The sequence below is a fragment of the Lithobates pipiens genome, unplaced genomic scaffold, assembly GCF_037356315.1.
Source record: "Lithobates pipiens isolate NorthernLeopardFrog02 unplaced genomic scaffold, aLitPip1_a1.2 Scaffold_8, whole genome shotgun sequence".
Lineage (NCBI taxonomy): Eukaryota > Metazoa > Chordata > Amphibia > Anura > Ranidae > Lithobates > Lithobates pipiens.
In genome coordinates this window covers 170,893,448-170,910,061 of record NW_027507903.1, presented here as the reverse complement: position 1 = coordinate 170,910,061, position 16,614 = coordinate 170,893,448, and the positions used below count along the sequence as shown (strand labels likewise).

Below are 16,614 nucleotides of genomic sequence, written 5' to 3'. Positions count from 1 at the left end.
TAACGAAATTACGTCATCACGTTCTGAAAGATCGGATTTTTCGACAACTTTGTCCGACCGTGTGTATGTAACAGTTTCGGACAAGATCAGACGGACAAAATATGATGGATTTGGTTGTCGAAATCTCCGACCGCGTGTACAGGGGCTTAAAGTGGTATGTTAGAGCATTTCCTTTATTGTCTATTGAGGTACACAGAAATGTAGTAAAATTCATAGATTCAGGGTTATACAGAAGGTTTGGAAGTTGGGGAACAACTGTTAACTTACCCCATATAATGCCGCCTCCATGCCTCGTTTTTTATTTGCTAGTGTACAAGGTGGTTGGATGCCTTTTTCTCAACTCTGATTTATTTTTTGTTTCTTTATGCTCTTTTATTTTTTATGCATTTGAAATATTCTGTAGATTTTTTTTATTTTTTCATTGCTGTCTTCAGTCTAAACATTAAGAAGCGCAGTGTTAAGCTAGTCTCTACACAGCAGCTATGCAGATCAGCATATACTCAATTTTGGAAGCCATACCCTGACCCTGCTGGCTGGAGAATTGTGGGGCTAGCATGGAACGTGACTCTCTCACACTGGGCTCCACAGTGTGGTGTTTTCCAGACCATTGTGGACTGTGTTCACTGCAGGATGCTCTCCATGTCTACAGCTGTGGCAAAGTTTCTAGTGTGACCCAGTCTCTGAAGACCCCTCTGAGAGTAAGGCCATATGGAAGCCATATCTGAACTCTACTGTACTGTAAAATTGAGTGTTTGCCTGAAATATGACATTTGAGCACTGGACTCTGCATCTTAGCATTTTTAGAAATTTGTGTACTGTGTTTAGTACAGCCTCTGGTGTGACCCAGGCTCTTATGCCTAAGATCATCCGGCCTGCATCTATATCTGAACTCCATTGCACTGTAGGATTGCAGGCTTATCTTAAATGTGACATTTGGGCATTGAACTCTGCATCATGGCATTTTCAGGCATTTGTGTACTGTGTTAGCCACAAAGAGGCTCTTTTTAGTTCTAGAGTCATGGCACATCCTTTGATAAGACCCAGTCACGGAGGACTCCAATGTTGTCCAAGACTGGCTGGGCTGAAGCACTGGGAACTATCTCACAGTTTGTACTATTGGTTGCATTTTAAATTTCCCACCACCACCACCATCTTAAGACAGTGAAGGTAGGGCTGAGAGGAACTGAGTGCTGGCATCTTCTGCAAGGTGGAGTGTTGCACGCTCGCTCCACATTCCTTCTTTCGCCAATCATCCTTGATGAAGCAATTTTCCTGTTGATGTTTGCTTCTGAGCCACCTTGTGGATTATCAGGTCTCGGATTCCGCTTCTGTCACCTGTGGCCATCTGCAACCTTTACTTTGGACCTAGCTTACCGTTATGCTGTACAACATATCTTTCCAAAGACACACAGAGGACAGTCCTGGTGCAACAGGTGACCTCAGCCCATACTCCTCTATTGTAGCTATGTGTAAATTCTCTGTATTCCCAAAAGGAACAGACACATGCATCATTAATCCGGACAATCCTACATTAATAGTCGTCCCAGGACCTGAGTCTTGTAAAGCTCCATATTGCGTGGTTGAGACCTCCTATATGTACCCAAGACCCTTATAATAGATCCATTTTGTATTTATCTCTGCACAATTAATACAGCAAATTATTCAAAAGTGTTGCAAAAATTCCAAAAAGGCTCTGGCTTACAAGGAGTCATTGATACTTAAACTGATAGTACGTTCTACCCTACAATTGGAGGATCAATCTGCTGTTGTAGGCATGGGGTCATTTAGAGCTGTTTCTTCCCACTAACTATGTAAAACCTTCTCTGCCTATTGAAAAGAACCCGTGAATCACATATTCCTCCTGACAATCTGAAAGAACTTTTGAGAGGATATTTACAGATAATTGTCTCTGCTCATTGTAGGCACTCCATTCATCCACCTTGACAATACATACCACCAAACTGGTTTATTTGTCACCTGTAGGGATTTCACTATTAATTGGAGTCCGTACGGGGGGTCTCAGTTTGAACAGTCTGGCATAAATGCATGTCCCTTATTGGGTTTGACTCAGATTTATAGATCAGCTTTTTAAAACAAGACCGCTCTTTGGTCTTGGTGCTTTTGGAGCTATTGCCATGCCTTGTGTTTCATCTGCAGCAGTCTCTTGCAAGAATCTGACCTTGTGTTTCACATGGGGTTAAAGCAGAACTAAACCGCTGAATGAATGGCCTCCCTCTGGCTCTCTGTTGTTTTTTTTTTTTTCCAGACTTGGTTTGAGTTCCTTGCATCTTGGGGTTTTCCGATTCCTATCTTTATAGAAATGTATCCCTGAGAGCATTAATTCCATTTGATGCAAAATAAAGAAAGGATATCTTCCATAACTCCTCCTTCCTGGCATACATGAGGTTATTGAGGGATTGTTAAGTTACTTTTCACATGGTCTCCCTTCTCTTGTTTGTCCTTCAGAACTTTTCCTTGATCATTCTTTTAACCAGTTGCCGACCGCCGCACGACGATGTACGTCGATAGCATGGCACGGGCAGGCATATTGGCGTACATGTACGTCCCTTGCCTCCCGCGGGTCGGGGGCCCGATCGGGCCCCCGCCCGGTGCCTGCGGCGGTCGGTATTCGTGCGGGAGCGATCCCGGACGAGGGGACGGCCATTCGTTCATGGCCACCCCCTCGCGATCGCTCCCGACGAATAGGAATCCCCCGTGACATCACTTCCTCTCCTGTAATGTAAACACAGGAGAGGAAGTGATGTATTCTCTCCTCCGTGTCGGTATTTTTCGTTCCGACACGGAGGAGAGCGGATCGGTGAGTTGCACCAACACTCTACACACACAGTAGAACATGCCAGGCACACTCACACCCCCCCTTTACCCCCCGATCACCCCCCCAATTACCCCTGCCCCCCAGTCACAGTGACACCAATGTCATTTTTTTTTTTTTTTTTTTTTGCATTGGTGTCATTTGTGACTGTAATAACTGTTAGGGCAGTTAGAGTTAGCCCCCTTTAGTTCTAATGTACCCCCCTAACCCCCCCAATAAAGGTTTAACCCCATGATCACCCCCCGTCGCCAGTGTCACTAAGGCTGGGTTCACATTGCAGCGGTTTATGAGAACGAATGTGATTCGCACCGCACTGCAGTGCAAATCACATCCGATCTCTGTGCGATTCGAGTTCAGCCATTCGCCGCACCCGCCACACCCGCCGCACCCACCGCAAATTCGCACGGGACCCTTTTTTTGGCCCGCAGCAGAATCGGATCGCATGGGTGTTCACACCATGCGATCCGAGTTTGCAGATCGCACTGCGATATGCGAACTGATCTGGGGGTGTCAGTAACATTTCACTGACACTCCCAGCAGTTCGCATAGGGCAGTGTGAACTGCCGCCGGGAGGCATGCGATGCGGGAACCCGCCGCGGATTTGCGGCGTTTCCGCATCGCTCCAGTGTGAACCCAGCCTAATAAGCGATCATTTTTCTGATCGCCGTATTAGTGTCACAGTTGACGCTAGTTAGGCAGGTAGGTATTTAGGTTCGCCGCAGCTTTTTATAGCGCCAGGGACCCCCATATACTACCGCATAAAGCCCCCTGATTGCCCCCTAGTTAACCCTTTCACCAGTGATCACCATATAACTGTTACAGGTGACGCTGGTTGGTTAGTTATTTTTTATAGTTTCAGGGCACCCGCCATTTATTACCTAATAAAGGTTTAACCCCCTGATCACCCGGCGGGTGTCATTTGTGACTAATAACTGTTAGGGCAGTTAGGGTTAGCCCCCTTTAGTTCTAAGGTACCCCCCTAACCCCCCCAATAAAGGTTTAACCCCGTGATCACCCCCCGTCGCCAGTGTCACTAAGGCTGGGTTCACATTGCAGCGGTTTATGAGAACGGATGTGATTCGCACCGCACTGCAGTGCAAATCACATCCGATCTCTGTGCGATTCGAGTTCAGCCATTCGCCGCACCCGCCACACCCGCCGCAAATTCGCACGGGACCCTTTTTTTGGCCCGCAGCAGAATCGGATCGCATGGGTGTTCACACCATGCGATCCGAGTTTGCAGATTGCACTGCGATATGCGAACTGATCTGGGGGTGTCAGTAACATTTCACTGACACTCCCAGCAGTTCGCATAGGGCAGTGTGAACTCCCGCCGGGAGGCATGCGATGCGGGAACCCGCCGCGCATTCGTGGCGTTCCCGCATCGCTCCAGTGTGAACCCAGCCTAATAAGCGATCGTTTTTCTGATCGCTGTATTAGTGTCACAGGTGACGCTAGTTAGGCAGGTAGGTATTTAGGTTCGCCGCAGCTTTTTATAGCGCCAGGGACCCCCATATACTACCGCATAAAGCCCCCTGATTGCCCCCTAGTTAACCCTTTCACCAGTGATCACCATATAACTGTTACAGGTGACGCTGGTTGGTTAGTTATTTTTTTATAGTTTCAGGGCACCCGCCATTTATTACCTAGTCTCACTAGTGTACCCCTAAATTTAGGGGTGTCTACTTTCCAAAATGGGGTCATTTGGGGGGGGTTTGTGCCATCTTGGCATTTTATGGCCTTCAAAACTGTAACGCCCTTAGAAAGCCTGAAGGCGGTGCTTGGTTTTCGGGGCCCCGTACGCGGCTAGGCTCCCAAAAAGTCCCACATATGTGGTATCCCCGTACTCAGGAGAAGCAGCAGAATTAATTTTGGGGTGTCATTTCACATATGCCCATGGCATGCGTGAGCAATATATCATTTAGTGACAACTTTGTTAAAAAAAAAAAAAAAAAAGTTTGTAATTTTCCCGCAACTTGTGGCAAAATATAAAATATTCCATGGACTCAACATGCCTCTCAGCAAATAGCTTGGGGTGTCTACTTTCTAAAATGGGGTCATTTGTGGGGGTTTTGTGCCATCTTGGCATTTTATGGCCTTCAAAACTGTAATAGGTAGTGAGAAGTGAACTCAAAAATTTACGCCCTTAGAAAGCCTGAAGGCGGTGCTTGGTTTTCGGGGCCCCGTACGCGGCTAGGCTCCCAAAAAGTCCCACATATGTGGTATCCCCGTACTCAGGAGAAGCAGCAGAATTTATTTTGGGGTGTCATTTCACATATGCCCATGGCATGCATGAGCAATATATCATTTAGTGACAACTTTGTGAAGAAAAAAAAAGTTTGTAATTTTCCCGCAACTTGTGGCAAAATATAAAATATTCCATGAACTCAACATGCCTCTCAGCAAATAGCTTGGGGTGTCTACTTTCTAAAATGGGGTCATTTGTGGGGGTTTTGTGCCATCTTGGCATTTTATGGCCTTCAAAACTGTAATAGGTAGTGAGAAGTGAACTCAAAAATTTACGCCCTTAGAAAGCCTGAAGGCGGTGCTTGGTTTTCGGGGCCCCGTACGCGGCTAGGCTCCCAAAAAGTCCCACATATGTGGTATCCCCGTACTCAGGAGAAGCAGCAGAATTTATTTTGGGGTGTTATTTCACATACGCCCATAGCATGTGTGAGCAATATATCATTTAGTGACAACTTTGTGTAAAAAAAAAAATAAAATTTTTTTTTTTGTCATTATTCAATCGCTTGAGGCAAAAAAATAAAATATTCAATGGGCTCAACATGCCTCTTATCAATTTCCTTAGGGGGTCTACTTTCCAAAATGGGGTCATTTGGGGGGGTTTTGTACTGCCCTGCCATTTTAGCACCTCAAGAAATGAGATAGGCAGTCGTAAACTAAAAGCTGCGTAAATTGCAGAAAACGTACCTTAGTTTGTAGATGTGACAACTTTTGCGCAAACCAATAAATATACAATTATTGACTTTTTTTTTACCAAAGACATGTGGCTGAATACATTTTGGCCTAAATGTATGACTAAAATTGAGTTTATTGGATTTTTCTAATAACAAAAAGTAGAAAATATCATTTTTTTTCAAAATTTGCGGTCTTTTTACGTTTATATCGCAAAAAATAAAAATCGCAGAGGCAATCAAATACCATCAAAAGAAAGCTCTATTTGTGGGAAGAAAAGGACGCAAATTTTGTTTGGGTACAACATTGCATGACCGCGCAATTACCAGTTAAAGCAGCGCAGTGCCAAAGTGTAAAAAGACCTCTGGTCATTTACCAGCAAAATGGTCCGGTCTGAAAGTGGTTAAAGAATCTAATTGGACAATACACAACACTGATCCTTCAGAACACCCTTTGCCGCTAACTGGGAATTTTCTCTTTACTCTCATCCTCATCCTGGAAGGCTTTTCCTTAGGGGGATGTATGCTTCCCTACTTTGTCTAGTGTCAAAATGCATCCTTGCTTTCTCTCAGAAAATATCCATCTTCAATATCCATCTTCTGTAGGAGTCCTATACTTTTCTGTGAGATCAGTAGACAAAACATTCTATTACCTGGCTGCAGAGTTCTCCTAAGTGGGGATAGTGCTAGCTGGAGACCTCCGTGGGACCTTCTTGCTGGAAAAAAGATCCATTCCTACTTCTACAATTTGCCTTTTACAGGGGTTCCTAGTAGATATGTCAATTTGTTTTGTTCCAAATTAGTTTTTCATTGAAATTCAACAAATTTGTTAATTCAGGAATATTCAAATTAACTAAAACTTGTTTGACGAATTTGTCTGAAAATTCAGACATTAGAAGATTTGAAAATAAGAACAAAAATCTGAAAATTCTAAAGTCTGAAATAACAACTAGCTAACTGATAATAACTACCGTATTACTAACTATTAAATTATAGGTATTGGAATTTCCTTTAAAATTTGGATGTTCATGAACATAATGAATAGGAAGTTATCCGAAATAACGAATGTTGCATCTCAACAAATGGAAAGTAACAAATTAATAATATTTAATAATAAAAACATTCTATTGTTAATTTTTTTGCATTCCATTGGTTGATATGCAGCATTCGTTATTTCAGATAATTCGTAACTTAGAATAAATTCATATTCGTTACGTTCACTAACAGCCAAATTTGAAAGAAAATTCCAATACCTATAATTTAATAGTTATTCATTATTTTGGATTTTAAAATTTTCCGATTTTTTTTCGTTCTTTCAAATATTAGGTTATTCTTTATTTTCAGGTTTTCTTTCTGATTTTCTGATATTCGGATTTTGAATAACCAAATATTAAAATTTACAAATTTATTTGAAATAACGAATTTCAATCATAACAAATGACTCAGAAAACAAAAAAAAAAGAAAGAAAGGAATACATTTTTGGCAGTGCACACGTCTAGTTCCTAGAATCATGTTCCAAATACACAGGCAATCAAGCTATTCTATGGCTTCTTGAACCATGATAGGCCTTTGGATATGAGTTGGAAGGCATCCTCCTCTTTCTGGTCATGAGACTCCTGATATTCTTGTAGGCTAGCTTGTATTATAATGTTTTCTCCTCCTTTTTACATAGGTGCTATAGATCACCTCAACCTTTACTTTGTGGGATTACTACTTTTAACCAGTTTATAGTTTTCTTTCCTCTTACAGTTTAGATTATTTCTGGAAAGGGCTATTACATCCAGGCATATCTTTTTAGAGGTTACTAAGTGGGATGTTCTTGGCCCAAGGCCCAGACAGAGCACTGTATACTGTATGTAGCTGAGGTTACATATAGTTTATACAGCCGCTGCAACTGTTCGTGAATGAAAAAGTTTGCTTGGTCCAAACAAATTATTTAATGTTGGATGAAACCAAGATCCGCTGTAACCTGGGGTAGTTTTTTTTAAAACTGGATATGTCTTATTTATCCAGATTAAGTTGTTCCATTTTTGACTGTTAACTGGTGGCTCTTTTGGTTTGGGCATAAATTATTTATTCAACTTCAATTTCCCTGCGGTCAAGGGCGAGCTATTCTAGGCTTCAGCCTTTACCTTAGTCTTTTTTTGTTGACCACCTTAACTGTTATAATTTTTTTTACTTTTGTTAAAGTAGTTGTTCCACCTATTTTTCTTATGACACGCTCATTCATTGGTTCTCCCCCACATTTAGCTGAGATTCACCAGTCTTTAAGGTAACCGTTTCCCCTTAGTGGTGATTGCCTGGCCTGGAAGGCCAGGTTGACCTTTGATGTCCTTTTGGATGTGGCAATTTTCATAATTGATTTCACCCTTTTTTTTTTTTTTTTTTTCATTTTCATTAGTTTTTGAGTTTTATAGTAAACAAAATAAACATATGGTACAAAATAATGTTGCATGAAATGCACTACAAATTTCATCAGCACAACTTGATGTGATAGAAAAAGGTATAGACTGGTTCCACACAGACATTCCTTTTTTTGTTCAGTTCAGTCACGCATGCCCTCAACATAGGGGGCGGGTACTTAGGGGGGCAGGAGGGCTCTGCGCTCTCCACCCCAAAGCACCTTGCCCCCATTTTGATGGGGACAAGGGCCTCTTCCCGTCAACCCTGGCCAGTGGTTGTCAGGGTCTGCGGGTGGTGCGGGGGCTTATTGGAATCTGATCCTGATTTTATTTTTTTAATTCCTTTATTATCGGCTCTGTTTTCTCCCAGTGCTGTCCTCTCCGCCACTGCCATCTTCTCCTCCCGCCACCACCTTCCCCATGCTCGGATAAGGGTCTGGTATAGATTGGGGGGAAGCCATGTAAAATTTTTTGGGGAGGGTGGTCCCCTCTGTCAGGTCACCTTGAGGCGAGGTGACAGATGCACACCGTAGGGATCAGGAGCGCACCGCAAGGTTGTGGACCCTAAGGCTGACTGCTGCGGATGGGAGACAGATCCCACCGAGGTTAGAGCGTAAGATTCCCTGGGGAGCGGAGTCTAAAACCAGCAGGTGTTCACCAGAGCCTCTAGTGGTAAGGATGGACTTGGCTGCAACTGGCTCAAGGTCGCAACCCCCAGGGTCCCCCAGCTCGCACCCACAGTAGGCAACAGGAGGATAGGGATAGTGAGGGATCAAGCCAAGGTCGGGGCCACAAGCAGACAGGAATAGTCAGGGAGACACCAATAGGTCAGGATCACAGGCAAACAGGGATAGTCAAGAGCACACGGCAGGTAACAGGAAGCTAAACGCACAAAGGAATACACAATGGTTGATCAGCAGGGTTGGCCTGCCGTGCACAGGTTAATATAGAGTTCTCTGATAGGAGCTAGGCTGGAGTCATGCCAGAGGATGGATTACAAAAGCAGTCAGGTGAGGGTCGGCTGGTCTCTAGAGATGAACACATGGAAACAGGTAAGCAGACAAACTCTATTGCATAACCATGACACCCTCTGAATCCATACTATTCCCGAAGGACATGGTATGGACCCTGGTGGGGGGCTCCATGCTGTGTGTGTGTTTTTTTAATAAATATATATATATAATATATATATATATATATATATTTTTATATATATATTTTTTTTTCCAGCAATTTTTTATTTGTTTTTTACATTCAGCTGTCAGCAGGAAACCCCACTGACAGCTGATGACTCATTTGTTGTTAAGGATGCGGCGGCCGGCTTCCCGGTCCCCTCCTTAGCAACCAGCTATATGCAGTGTGTTTAATGGAAGAAAAAAAAAGGTAGGGTTTAAAGTCCGTTCAGTTTTTTCTATGGATGAAAAAATGTGGTTTCTTTCGTCATAAAAAAACTGAGCTTAGTGGAGACAGATGTCAGCAGATGATTATCTGCTAACGTCCTCTATCCCATAGAGATACATGTGTATGTATTTCATCCGTCAACGGATGGATGAAAAATGGACATACAGAGAGGCTATGTGAAAGGGGCCTTAGAGATATCATTTCCAATAGCATAAGACTGCAACATCTTATCAATGACGGCACATATGTTTTCAGTATAATGTAGCATGGCTAGAAAACATTTATACAAAAACGTAAAAATGAACTTATAGCCTGGTTCACACTTTTGCAGTTTGCTTTTGATCCACTTTCTGCGTATTTGCACACAGGTTTTTACACATTTTATGATGCGTTTTGTATGTTTTTTTATTTTAATGCCGATCTGTTTCGGTGTAAAAAAAAAAAAAAAGCATTAAAAACACGTCAAGAACCAACTACATGCTTTTCGGCAACTTCTTCATTGAAGTCTATTGAACAAAAAAGCACTGTTCTGCGTTCTGACTGTCCAGTAGTACCAATGCTCATGAAACTTCTCTAAATGGCCTGCAGAGTAAGCCATAATATTTTCATAGATATATATTGGATCTATGTGTCTTTTAACCTTAGGTACCATATTTATCGGCGTATAACACACGCCAGCATATAACACACACCCCAAGTTTAGGAGGGATTTTAAGGAAAAAAACTTACATTAAAATGCCCATCAATGCAGCCTCATCAGTGTCCATCTGCAGCCTTGTCCATCATTGCAGCCTAGCCCAGTGTCCATCTACAGTGTATATTCAGCTTTCTGTATGTCAGCGGCGCTTGCTCCTCTCGCAATCAGTGGAGGTGGGCGGGACTGCGAGAGGAGCCGAGACTAGCCGAAGTACATTAGGCTTTCTGTATGTCAGCGGCGCTTGCTCCTCTCGCAATCAGTGGAGGTGGGCGGGACTGCAAAAGGAACTGAGTAAAGCCGAGTGTACTTTGGCTTTGTGTATCTTGGCTCCGCTCGCTCGTTTCCTTTAAAATCAACGGGGGATCGGCGTATAACATGCACACACAATTTCCCCCTGATTTTAAGGGGAAAAATAGTGCGTGTTATACGCCGATGAATACGGTATGTTGGGCACCTCACTAACTTTTTTTTCCACTTTTTAACAAGTTGTAAACGAGACATAAATCAGTAGAACATGTGTGACCATGGGTGTGAATATTGAAGGGAAGTCCTTTGCGCCAATGCTTAAGAATGGCCAAAGCGGCATTAGGTTTAGTAATGCAACCAGTTCAGAGAGAAGGCGGAACATTGCATTCCAAAAACTTCTAAGATGGAGACATGACCATAACATCAGCATGCCCATCAGACCACAACCTCATCAGCATAAACTTTTGCCTGATTCAGAAAATTTGGCTACTGTGTAGAGTGTCATATACCATCTGAAATAAATTTTTTGGGATATCTCCCAGTGATTTATGGAGAGTGTGTGTAGTTTTTTTACAATTGCTATTTGCCAATGGTTTATCTGCGAGGGAAAGATGGAGATCCTGCTCCCATTTAATTAATGGACCTGTTTTGATAAATCACTTTAGACTGCAAGACGTTGCAGGAAAGAGTGATACCGTTGGTGACATCTTTAGCCGATGTCCAAAAGGTTCATACTTCCTCTGGAAGTCTAAAGTGCAAGATCACCCCCCCCCCCCCCCCCTTTTTTTTTTTCATAAATTTTTCATTAACCCCTTCACATTCACCTTGTAGTAGGATTTCCACATCTGTTAGATTCCTCATTGACTGTTGTCTAAGAATACCTTGTCTCAAGTAAGAGAAAATTGAAAATGTTAACATTTCAAGTACAAATTTAGAGAGATTTCCTCTTGTTTCCTGTTCAGTCTCCAGGATAAAAGGCAAAGGGAAATCTACCTAGCCGTACACATTTAGTAAAAAATAACCGTATGGGGTTTTAACTATTCTCTCTTAAACTCAAAATGAAAAGTTTGAATTTACATACATTTTTATTTTTTTCTTTGAAAGTTTTGAAAATAAAAGTACATGTACTCCTCAGGGAGTACTTGAGGTAAAGTGGCCCACCCTAAGGGAATACAATTTGTAACTGATCATCTATAGGGAGACCTGGAACATTTTGACCTCTGACCCTAGTGGCACAGTGGATCCAAGCAGTGCACAGTACACATATGTAGGACACACAAGTGCATTTATAGGTGACTGTGTACAAGTTCAAGGATCTTTCAAAGGTTGGATTGTGTCAAACCTATATTGACAGTGGCCCACTTATAGGGGGCAGCAGTGAAAATGACCCAGTTACACAAATACACAAACTGCAAGTTATTTAACAAAATGAACATGTTAGACATCTTGGGTAACTGATATTTACAGAGGTTACGTTGTGTTTTAACTTTCTTTTTTATTATTCTTTAGAACTACCAATGAAATAAAAAACCTGCAGTACCTACCTCGGGCTAGTGAGCCTCGGGAAATGCTGTTTGAAGATAGGACAAGGGCACATGCTGATCACATAGGACAGGGCTTTGAGCGTCAGACTACCGCAGCTGTAGGTGTACTGAAAGCAGTGCACTGTGGAGAGTGGTAAGCATCTTTGTAATTTCACTGCTTTTATTTGGTGCGTTGCATGCATATTGATTTCATTCCCTTTTCACCTCCATGAGGCATAAAGCATCAGATTACAAAAATATGTAGATTTTGTTCTGTATTGTAATGACCATTTAGTTTTGTCTTTCTCAACCAGAGGTAGCTAGGGCTTCCTTGAGCAGCAGGAACAGCAACTTTCTTTTTTCTGGCGAAGTTGTTGCACGTAAGGTAACTCCACCTTTTTTATATTTTTTGAGTGAATACAAGACTTCCTCTAATTGGTTGAGGTGGAGATCATAATGTCAACTGACCACCTCTCTGCCATGGCCAATTAGAGGAAGCTTTGTATTTACTGAAAAATACAAGGCTTCTCTTAAATAAAGATGTAGTATGGGTTTGGCTCTCTATATCCAGTAGTAGATTTACACACACACATTTAAACAGAAAAAAAGTGAGGCATAACCGTTAGTTATACCTAGATAATATGTGTTCTGCATTTAGAAAAGGTAAATGCAGGAGAACCAGCATCAAAGAGGCCTGAAAGTGTTACTAAACCCACAATAGTAAAATCAGTCAGTATATGCAGCATAGCGTGCTTGTTATACTCACTGAGGAACTTAAGGGGTTAATCCCCTGCATTGTGTAAAAAGGCTGTTTTATCCTGTATGAACAGATCCTCCCCTCCTGCACCGTCTATCTGGGGAAGGCCAGCTAACACAGGCAGGGTAGCCGACCTGCACATGCTCAGTTGTGTCTTTTATGCTGGAGAGAATAATTACTTGTTCTCAGGTCACATGATATTGACATCACACATGTGGGCGTGTATACAGGCTGTAGTGGAAATGTCCTCCTACCTGAACTCTCAGCACTGGAGAAACTGCAGTTTATCATGTAACCATGGTATACAGATCATCCAAAAAGGTATATAGTGGCAGTATTTTAATGTAAAAATAAGATTCATAAGCTGTGGGCACTGTGGGATGGCAGATGAACTAGTTTCATATTGCTGGGTTTAGTAAAACTTTAAGCATTGTTTTTATGTTTATCGGTGAATAGATTAATCTTTCACCTTTTTAGTTTTCATAATTAAATAGTTTTATATTTCCTTCCACTGAAATTATTTTCATGTGTTTTAGTGTTACCAATATAAAATATACAGGATAAAGTTTTATTCAGGCATAAATGTAGGAGACTTATTTTATCACAATAAAAATATGTATAAAGTAATTTTCAGAAGTATTCACATCCCCTGGACTTTTCCACATTTTGTAGTGTCACATTCGTATTGAAAATGCCCCAAAAAGCCCTGATGGAATTTAAGAGCCTGATTTAGTTGCAAAAAAGATCAACTGTGAGTGGGAATGATGTAGCAAGCCATGCTCATTAGAAGAACATTGCACATTACTAGTACTTCGCTAATAGTAAAGCACCATATATAATTAAAAACATTAACAAGATGGAGCTAGACCGAGCAGTATGGAGCTAGCCTGAAAACTGCTTTCGGTGTGAAAGGGGTCTAAGGAGACAGAGGCGTCCGTGGGAAAAAGATCTACAGACAGTTATTGTAACTGCGAATGTGGCCTGAGTGGGGAGATCTATCTGATGAGTGCAACTACACGGAGCATGAGTGATACACCGGCACCGCTCGTTTGTGTGGCATTTGCGGCATCTTTACTCACCTTATTTTAAGGACGTTTGGCACCTGACAGGATTTCTCCAGTGGACTAATATATTGTTATATTATAACAATTTAATGTTGGAGTACTTTACAATTTATTCATGCACATGTAACACATATATAGATACAGTGTGTGTGTGTGTATGTGTGTGTATATATATATATATATATATATATATATATATATATATATATATATATATATATATATATATATATATATATATATATATATAAAATCTCACAAAAGTGAGTACACCCCTCACATTTTTTGTAAATATTTTATTATATCTTTTCATGTGACGACACTGAAGAAATGACACTTTGCTACAATGTAAAATAGTGAGTGTACAGCTTGTATAAAAGTGTCAATTTGCTGTCCCCTCAAAATAACTCAACACAGCCATTAATGTCAAAACCACTGGCAACAAAATGAATGCACCCCTAAGAGAAAATGCCCAAATTGATTGGGCCCAATTAGCGCCCCCCCCATGTGCCTCTTTAGTGTTAAAGGTCTCAGGTGTGAATGGGAAACAGGTGTGTTCAATTTGGGGTTATTGCTCTCTCTCATATTGGTCACTGGAAGTTCGACATGGCACCTCATGGCAAAGAACTCTCTGGGGATCTGAAAAAAGAATTGTTGCTCTACATAAAGATGGCATATGCTATAAGAAGATTGCCAAGACCCTTAAACTGAGCTACAGCACGGTGGCCAAGACCATACAGCGGTTTAACAGGACAGGTTCCACTCAGAACAGGCTTCAGCCATGGTCGACCAAAGAAGTTGAGTTCATGTGCTCAGCATCATATCCAGAGGTTGTCTTTGGGAAATGTATGAGTGCTGCCAGCATTGCTGCAGAGGTTGAAGGGGGGGGGGTCAGTCTGTCAGTGCTCAGACCATACACTGCACACTGCATCAAATTGGTCTTCATGGCTGTCGTCCCAGAAAGAAGCTTCTTCTAAAGATGATGCACAGGAAATCTGCAAACAGTTTGCTAAAGACAAGCAGACTAAGGACATGGATTACTGAAACCATGTCCTGTGGTCTGTTGAGACCAAGATAAACTTATTTGGTTCAGATGGTGTCAAGCGTGTGTAGTGGCAACCAGGTGAGGAGTACAAAGAAAAGTGTGTCTTGCACTTGGGAGCTACAGTTCATTGAGGGAACCATGAATACCAACATGTACTGTGACTTACTGAAGCAGAGCATGATCCCCTCCTTTTGGAGACTGGGCTGCAGGGCAGTATTCCAACATAACGACCCCAAACACACCTCCAAGACGACCATTGCCTTGCTAAAGAAGCTGAGGGTAAAGGTGATGGACTGGCCAAGCATGTCTCCAGACCTAAACCCTATTGAGAATCTGTGGGGCATTTTCAAATAGAAATAAAAGATACGTATAGATATAGGCTAATGGTCTAGTTGTATTTTTTAGTCAAAGAGTGCCACGTCCCAATGAAAATTATACAAAGACGGGGGATGAAAAACAAGAGGGACTGGAGGGCAACCAACCCCCGGGACTTTTATGACGGCACTAAATATACTTAAACCATATATAAAATCATTGAAATTTTTATTTGATGTACAAAAGACATTTTATGAACAAAATAGACAATTACATCCATTAAACATACAACATGACAAAGTGCATATAAAAAAAAAAAGAGTTGGTATGTGGGCTTATATAGCTCCATCCATTACCACATTCTTATGTGATTTAAACTGCATTGTTTCTTTCCTACATGTTTCGCTCTTCAGAGCTTCCTCAGGACAATTGCAGCAAACAAAAATACTGAAATTATATAAGAAAATTTATTTTAATACACATATACAACATTTTTGTACATACAGTAAGCCCGGAACACAGGCATAGGAAATGTCCACCTATATGGTTTGACATATCATAATTACATTAGTCTAGTGATGGATTCACTCCAGTCTAACAAGAACGGTCCTAACTGCAGCGAAACCATCACCAGAGAAATATTTTTTAAAACACAAGGACATAATCTACATATCAATAGTAAATCCACAAATTGATTGTCAAAGAAGGGGGGGCAACTAAACCATTTCCAAGAATGGCGTCCCCAAATTTATTAGCATATTTAGTGCTACTACACCACCATAAATGGTGTAATTCTCCTACCAAGGAGAATGCAAATTGGGTTGTAGAAAAAAAAAAAAAAAAAAAAAAAAAAAAAAACAGCAACTGAACTATAAGATATATATACTTTTCAACCAAAAAAATGAATGAAACTAAAAATAAAAAAATATGTAAATAAATATATAAAGATGTATATAGAACTAAAGTCTTACCCCATATAATCAGGCAAGTTGCTTGTATTATTTATCGTTATTATCGTATATTGGATATATCAATTAACATTGAAATGAGGACAGATAATCTCTTCCTCCTTTACTTGTCAAGCCAGCGGACTGCGGCAAAAGCCCCCATTTAGGGATCCCCCATTTCTGTCCCCAAAAGGATCTGCAGAGGCACGAGAAATATGTGTAAAATATATCTTAGCCATTGGATTATATTTATCAAATGGCGCAGTCCAAATTTCTAACATACCTGGTAGTAATATGACAATGAAGAAATGAAACCAGTTCACACAGCCCGGTATCCACGTGTACCATATATTGTCAGATAAAAGTTGGATAAGATGTGTTTCTGAACACGAGAAAATTCTCTGTATTGATCTCTGAAACAGGAAAAATAAACGAAGAGACCAAGTCTTCATTATAGCCATCCCAAAA

The 16,614-nt window shown here is 41.2% G+C and overlaps 1 protein-coding gene across 1 annotated transcript in view; it reads left to right on the top strand.

Moving 5' to 3' along the window:
- Positions 1 to 16,614, top strand: part of RSBN1L (round spermatid basic protein 1 like) — a 135,693-nt gene that overhangs the window by 97,190 nt on the left and 21,889 nt on the right. The window contains 1 exon segment of the mRNA XM_077471867.1: positions 12,005 to 12,172. Coding sequence (XP_077327993.1) covers positions 12,005 to 12,172 — 168 coding nt within the window.